The 7,594-nt window shown below is 34.7% G+C and overlaps 1 protein-coding gene across 6 annotated transcripts in view; it reads right to left on the bottom strand.

Moving 5' to 3' along the window:
• CLASP2 (cytoplasmic linker associated protein 2) overlaps positions 1–7,594 on the bottom strand; it is a 182,173-nt gene that overhangs the window by 31,808 nt on the left and 142,771 nt on the right. For all 6 annotated transcript variants that reach the window (XM_023732233.1, XM_023732235.1, XM_023732234.1 and 3 more), the window contains 2 exons: positions 6,779–6,857; positions 2,872–3,015 (listed from right to left, as the gene is read on the bottom strand). In XM_023732233.1, the coding sequence (XP_023588001.1) occupies positions 2,872–3,015; positions 6,779–6,857 (223 nt within the window). The remainder of the gene's footprint in view (positions 1–2,871; positions 3,016–6,778; positions 6,858–7,594) is intronic.

The following is a 7,594-nucleotide window of genomic DNA, read 5'->3' as shown; positions in this document are numbered from 1 at the left end:
ACCATGAATTTTACCCTTATCTTTATAAGTTTGAAGCAGTCTACCCTTACTTGGTATAGCCTTGCCTTCCTCTCCATTAGAAGGTTCTACACCTATGCCGTTTATTCCCTCTTTCATTGTCTTGATGTTGTTGTCATCCACTGATTGACTCTTCTGATTCCCTGTTGTAAGAAATACAACTGATTTTTGTACATTAATCTTATTTCCTGAAACCTTGCTGAAATTGATTATTAGTTCTAATAGTTTTTAAGTGGATTCTTTAGGATGTTCTATACACATGATTATGTCATCTGTGAATAAAGATAGCTTTACCTTTTCTTTCTAATCTGGATGCCTCTTATTTCTTCTTCTTCCCTAACGGCTCTGGCTAGAACCTCCAGTAAAATGCTGGAAACAAAGAGTGGACATCCTTGTCTTATTACTGATCTTAGGAGGAAAGCATCCAGTCTTTCAATGTTAAGTATAATGTTAGCTGTGGACTTATTGTAGGTGCCCTTCATCGGATTGAGGAAGTTCCCTTCTACTCTAGTTTGCTGAGTGCTTTTATCATGGAAGGGTATTGAATTTTGTCAAATGCCTTTTCTGTGTCTACTGAGGTGACTGTGTAATTTTTGTTTCTTATACTATTGATATATTACATTCATAAATTTTCAGATGTTAAACTACCCTTGCATTTCTGGGATAAATCCCACTTGTTCATCGTGTATAATTCGTTTTATGTATTCCTGGATCTGGATTGCTAGTATTTTGCTGAGGATTTTTGCATCCATATTCACGAAAGATATTGGTCTGTAGTTTTCTTTTCTCATGATGACTTTGTCTGGTTTCGGTATCGGGGTAGTACTAGCCTCACAGAAGGAGTTAGAATTGTTCCCTTCTCTTCTATTTTTTGGAAGAGTTTGTGAAGAATTGGTATTAATTCTTCTTTAAATGTTTAGAAGAATTTACCAGTGAAGCCCTCCAGGCCTGAGCTTTTTGTGTGTGTGTGTGTGTATGCGTGTGTGTAGGTAGTTTTTTGATTACTAATTCAATGTCTTTACTTGTAGGTCTGTTCAGATTGTCTATTTCTCCTTGAGTCAGTTTCAGCAGTTTGTGTCATTCTAGGAATTGGTCCATTTCATCTAAGTTACTTAATTTACTGGTATGTAATTATTCACATTAACTGTTGTTAGCTGCCATCAAGTCAACTCTGAGTCACGGAGACCTTACGTACAACAGCATAAAATGCTGCCTGGTCCTCTGTTATCCTCATGATTGTCAGCATGTCTGAGTCCATCAAATAATGATGGACTGAAGTCCATCAGTGACAGCATTCCTTTACAATCCTTTTTATTTCTGCATGTTTGGTATTAAAATCCTCTCCTTCATTTTTGATTCTAGTAATTTTAGTCCTATGTTTTCATGCTTGGTCAATCTAGATTAAGGTTTGTCAATTTTGTTGATCTTTTCAAAGAACCAGCGTTTGGTTTCATTGATAATCTTTATTGTTTTTATAGTCTATTTCATTAATTTCTGCTCTATCTTTATCATTTCTTTCCTTTTGTTTGCTTTAGATTCAGTCTGCTCTTTTTGTCTAGCATCTTAAATTGAGGGTTAGGCTATTGATTTATTTCTTCTTTTTTAATATAGGCATTTACAGCTATAGATTTGCCACTAAGCAGTACTTTAGCTGCATCTCTCATAAGTTTTGGTACGTTGTGTCTTTATTTGTATTCATCTCGAAGTATTTTTCTAATTTCCCTTGCGATTTCTTCTTTGACCCATAGGTTATTTAAGAGCATGTTGTCTATTTTCTACATTGTGAGTTTCCCAAATTTCTTTCTGTTACTGATTTCTAATTTCATTCCATTGTGGTCGAGAACATACTTTGTATTATTTCCATCCTTTTAAACTACTGAAGTTTGTTTTATGGCCTACTATAGGGTCTATCCTGGAGACTTGTTCCATGTGCACTTGAGAAAAATGTGTATCTGCTATTTTTGGGTGGAGTGTTCATCATTGAAAAAAAAAGTGTCAAAATTTATATTCCATGTACTCCTCTGCAGCAAATTATTGAAGTAAATGATTCATCAAAGAAGAGAGTAAACAGAATTATATAGAGAATTTAAGAAACGACAGATTAGGGGATGACAAGAAGTCTCAAGATGATGGTGAAGAGAAGTTCCAGGAAGATGCTGTGCAGCAGGCCTAGGGAAAACCGTGTCCAAACTGGAGAGGACAGCAGAGGGTCTAGGAGGGGGCTTTAGAAAATGAATGAATAAATAAATAAATAACCCATGTTTTTAAACATATAGAAAATATTAATCATAAGCATATTGCGGAAATAATGAAAATACCAAAAGATACTTTAAAAATATAAGAAAACCAGACAAATAGAAAGCAAGATAAATTATTAACTTCAGAACAAACAAAGTTTTTATAAGGTAGGAGGTAGTAGTAAACATTTGGGCTAGGAGTGAATACCTGCACAGTCAAAATGTAAATCCTTTTTACCGACTACCAACAATTGATTCATAACTATCTTGAAGGTCATAGGGAGGGATATAGGAAAGAATGGGGAGGTGATATGGGAAAACTAAGTCTTCATTTACCAAGACAGACAGACTGATAGATAGACAGATACATAAGACCTAAAATTATTAATAGATCAATAAATAATGCCTAAAATTAATAAGCCAGAAATTGATGGCGCCTAACAAAAACAACAAATGAAGAACAGGAAAAAAACCCAGATTGTATTCTTCATATCACTGGGTTAATAACTCATTGCTAACAGGTAATGTCCTGAAAATATTAGCTTCCTTTACTGACAATCCAAAATGACTTACTTGCTTTTCCAATTAATCTTCTAAACCTTATATTAAAACCTACCTTCCGAACATCAGAACTTTTGGGTTCTGTTGTCCAAGTAATGACCCGAGACACTGCCAGGCGAGTTTCGCTGGAATTTACAAAATCTCCTGGGTCCATCTGTTTGGCCAGAGTTTCTATGTATTTAAGGATAGCAACCTTTACCTGCAGAGGTAAGCACAATGAGAGAGGACAGTCAAATGGTCAGTGTGGAACACTGGAGAATTAGGTGATTATTTTTTGGAAAATGAACGTGAAAAGACATCACCATCAACAACAAAAATTATACAACTACCTACCTACCCAAGGTGCAAGTATATAATAATGTGGATGATTTTTGTTTTTCAAACATATCAGAACTTTGAAGTCCCGGGCGTTTCGTTCCATGAGTCTGAACAACTGCTGAAGACTTACCCTTCTGACAAGATTATTAACTTCTCCTCGAGTCTGTCTTCAGAGCTTACAGCTGACTCTTTTGTTTAGCTTCAGTGGGAGCCAGTCTTTATCAACTAAATGAATTTGGCTTTTGAGGAGACAAATCAAAGTATTTTGGAAATAAGGTACGTAAATCAAGTGGGTCATCAAGGTGGGCAACAGAGGTTTTGTTTTGGTCAAACGTGGGCTAGAGTCATACAATGAGATCAGTTTCCTTTAAAAGTCTATCAACTGTTATAACTGCCTTCCAAAAGAAGTGTCATAAAAATGTTTTAAACAAGCAGCACTGAAGAAAAGATAATACTTATTTGAATAAAAGTTATGGTGTGTGGGTTTAAAAAGTCTCATTACTCTCCCAGGAATTCCTGATATGTGCATATGGTGGGGTAGTAGTGATGGTGGCAAGCAGGCTTCAAAATCAGCATGGGGTGGGACTATTTTCAAAGCACACATGCTTCTTCCTTATACTCATCCTCTTCATCCTTATAGTAAGCCACTGTCAAATTCCCTTCCTTCTCTCAGGTATTCTGGGGCAGAAAAAAAAGGTTGGAACCACTGTTTTACAGTTACATCTTCCAACATTCTAGGATTTCTAAATAACAGTTCTTTTAGATTTTACCTCTTCTCTTTAGAAGTGACACCTGGCATAGTGTACAATCCTTGCATGCAGACGACGTTAAGCACATACTAAGTGATTTGCTAACTTAGAACGATGATTAAGACAGCAACTTGAAAAAATACTGCGGAAGATTAAGGTAACCAGTTTTCCTACGTTCTTTTTTCCTTTATTATTGATCTTGAGGTTATTTTTCTCACGTATTCTAAATAAAGAAATGTCACGCCAAGTTAATACGCAGGAAGTAAAACATTAAAATAAGGTCCCAAGTCTTCTACGTTTTTCGCCTCTTAATTCCAGTTTAACATCCCCTCCCCACAAAAAAGACAGAATGGATTACATTACATTCTTCATTTCATAATGGAGACATTTTAAGAAGTAATTATAATTTTTAAAAAATGTACTGAAAAAACCAAGAGTTAACCTATCAGTCATCCCAGGTGAGATGAGCAGGGAACAGGGAAAGAGACTTCAAGTTAGCTTTGTAGCAGCAGGTCCAATTAAATTATGCAGCACATAATATTCTGAATTCTTGAAGCCATGTCGCCTTTTATAAGTGGGAATAGCTGAAAGGAGGCTATATTAAATCCAAAACGAACATCAGTGTATTTTGTTTTTCATTTGTCACAATCAGTAACAGAATATATGTTAGATTCAATAGTGCAGAGTCTTGGAAATACAGACAAGCCTGAAAACTTCTGAAGGGGTTTCAGAGAACAGGTGTGTTTACTATACCCACAGGCAAAATGACCCCAATATACATAGAATCATTTGAAAGTTTCTATTTTAGCAGGGTATTATACAAGGTTAAACATACCTATAAATTTAATAAGGTAAACATGCACTCTTGGTCACAGACGGAAAAAAGAATACACTTGTTGTAAGTTGTGTAATTTTTCAACATAATTATGAAACCCAGAAAAAGGGGTCAACAAAAACTTTATTCCTTACTTTTAAAATATGATTAATTCAAATAAAGTCCTTGGTACTGCCATGTCCCTCTAGTCCATTGCTTCTTTTCTGACTTTAATCACATGATACTCTTCGAGAGATTTAAAATTTTATACAAACATCTATCTTTTATCTGAAAGATCTGTCACTTTTTAATAACTTTTCCAGATCTCATACACAAGTTATTTGTGCTTTTCTGTAACATGTTAAGTTTTTAACACTTAATACTGTCACCCACCTGAAATTTACTTTTACTTTTGGCCTAAGGTATCGCTCCAAGTCAACGTCCTCTCTACTTTTCTAAAATATCAACTGAAGAGTAATTTTCCCCTGCAAATTTGCTAGTATATAAATGTGTGTGTTTATATGTGTGTATACACGTGTGTGCCTACGTATATGTGTGTTTGTGTGTATTTGTTTTAGGATTTTAGAGAAATAATCTGTGATTCCAGCCTCCCCTATAATGTTTTCCAAAAGGAAAGCACATGTTAATTTGCCTGTCTCCCATTTTACTCTTCCCTTTGATTGTCTTTCTCTCAGGCCCTCAGCTACTTCATTCTCTCCCTCAACTCGCCCAGCACCCCGAGTTCTAAGTTGGTTTCGACTTCCATTTCCACTGGTTCACGAAAACATCTCTCCATACATTTTCAGCAGTGCTTGACAGTACCAACATCATAACTCTTACAATAGTTTACAATTTATCAGATATCACAGACGATAATGATTCGCAATGAGTTTTGTATTCCCACGAATGCCTAGCACAATGCCTTGGACGTAAACTGAGCTCAAGAAATATTTATTGACAATATCAAGTAAATTCTTCTTCTGTAAGTCACTTTTCAAAATCCAAACAGATGGAATCCCTTTCAGAAAGCAGTTCTGTGATAATAACAAGCCGAATGTAAGTGAACCCTGGTTAAGAAACATAATCATAATTTTGAGGCACAATCATATTTAGACACGAAGGGAAAATCAATCCTGGGGAGTAATGCTTGTGCAAATATATTTCGTGCAGAATAGAGCGGAAAAATATAAGGCTTGTATACGCACGCATGCTTGTTATTTCCCTGACTTTAATCTCACTGAAAACTCACTAAGAAATATCTTGAATATGATTTACATGAATTCATTAGTAAAGAATTCAGGGGCTCATCTTTTATCTTAAATCGTTTTTTTCTTATATCTTAAGTTTATAATTATTTTTAATCATAAATTAACTGGAAAGTGTGCGCAAAAAACGACTGAGAAAGTTAATCCTCATTCAAAACTTTATGCACACATCGCAAATATCCCACTGCAAAAACGGTTACTATTTCATATTTCAGTTAAGGAAAAGTGGAGAACAGAACCAAGATTAAACTTAAAAATTTTCCTTAATAAAATAAATACATAGGCAGAACTGACATTGGGCCCAAAGTAACTATTAAAATTCCTAAAATTAAAAAGCTACTGGGAAATCACAAACATAAAATCAGATAAGACTTTATAGAGCAAGTCTGCATTACCAGCTTAGGGTTAGGCAGCCATACTTGCAATGCCTTCTAAATGTGTATCCCCAGTAAGCCTCTCCGAAGGATAGTCTGCCATTTGAATAACATTTGAAATCAAATATCTGCATGCTTAAGAGGCTGACAAATGTTAGTAGTTGAATATAGATGCATACAAACGTTATCTGAAACACTGCAGAGTTTGTAAAGAGAGTTAAGAAAAGAAAGAATGCAGATGAAAGTAAAACCACAAAACCTTGGAGCTCCAAAAAGAGTGAAGCTGGTCCCGAAGTGCTGGCTTGAACGTCTGAAAGTTCATAAAAACAAAAGCCACTGATTGAACAGCTTCTCGTGCGGCAGAAACACAAATAGCAACGTAACTAGAATAATAAAATACTTCAATTCCTTACAAAGTTTTCAAAAGACTTCAAATTTTTACCTTTAGGCTTGGCGTTTGGGTCTGGTCAACTGTAAATCTCATTAGAATATTGAACTGAAGATCATTTGGAAAAGATTCTCTGAAATAAGAAAAGAACAAAACAAAACAAAAAATAAGTCAGCAAGCAAGCCTTTAGCAAACTTAACAGCAGAAGACTATGCTTAATACCAAAACACACTGACATCGAGAAAGCATGCACACAGTGGTTTCTGTATGTGGTATAGTCTATTTGATACAGTACACAGTAAAAGCTACTCCCAGGAGAATCTACACATCTGAGTTTATAGCCAGTAAGGGATCAAAAAGCAACACTACAGCAAATAATAGTCCATCTTAGCTCAACTATAGAAAAATGTATTCAATAAAAAGTTCAACAATTTCAGAGATGTTTCCCTACACCTAAAATCTGAATTCTAGACTCACTTCAATTTAGTAAATGGTATTTTAAATAAGTCAAAATAAGTCACATAAGCAACCTACAGAAGAAAGCAGAAATACATCATTGGTCCAAACTTCTGAAAAAATATTTGAATATTTAAATGCATAATCAAATACTCTTCCTATACCTAGGAGATATATATTTTTTTAACATTAGATTGAATAAAATCTTCAACTCTACTATGCAGATATATTTTAATGAAAATAAAATACTAACTTGAATTATTCAACCAATGTTACTACAACTTTTATAAAGAAATGCACTGTTTTACCTATAGATCAATGTTGCATCAAATATATCAAGTGAATGGGTGTTTCAAATGGAACCCATGCAGTCTAAATTGTTTTAAGGACTTAGAAATTTTTTTTTTTTTTTTT

Source organism: Trichechus manatus, unplaced genomic scaffold (assembly GCF_000243295.1).
Source record: "Trichechus manatus latirostris isolate Lorelei unplaced genomic scaffold, TriManLat1.0 scaffold00049, whole genome shotgun sequence".
Taxonomy (NCBI): Eukaryota; Metazoa; Chordata; class Mammalia; order Sirenia; family Trichechidae; genus Trichechus; species Trichechus manatus.
This window is presented reverse-complemented; position numbering and strand designations above follow the sequence as displayed.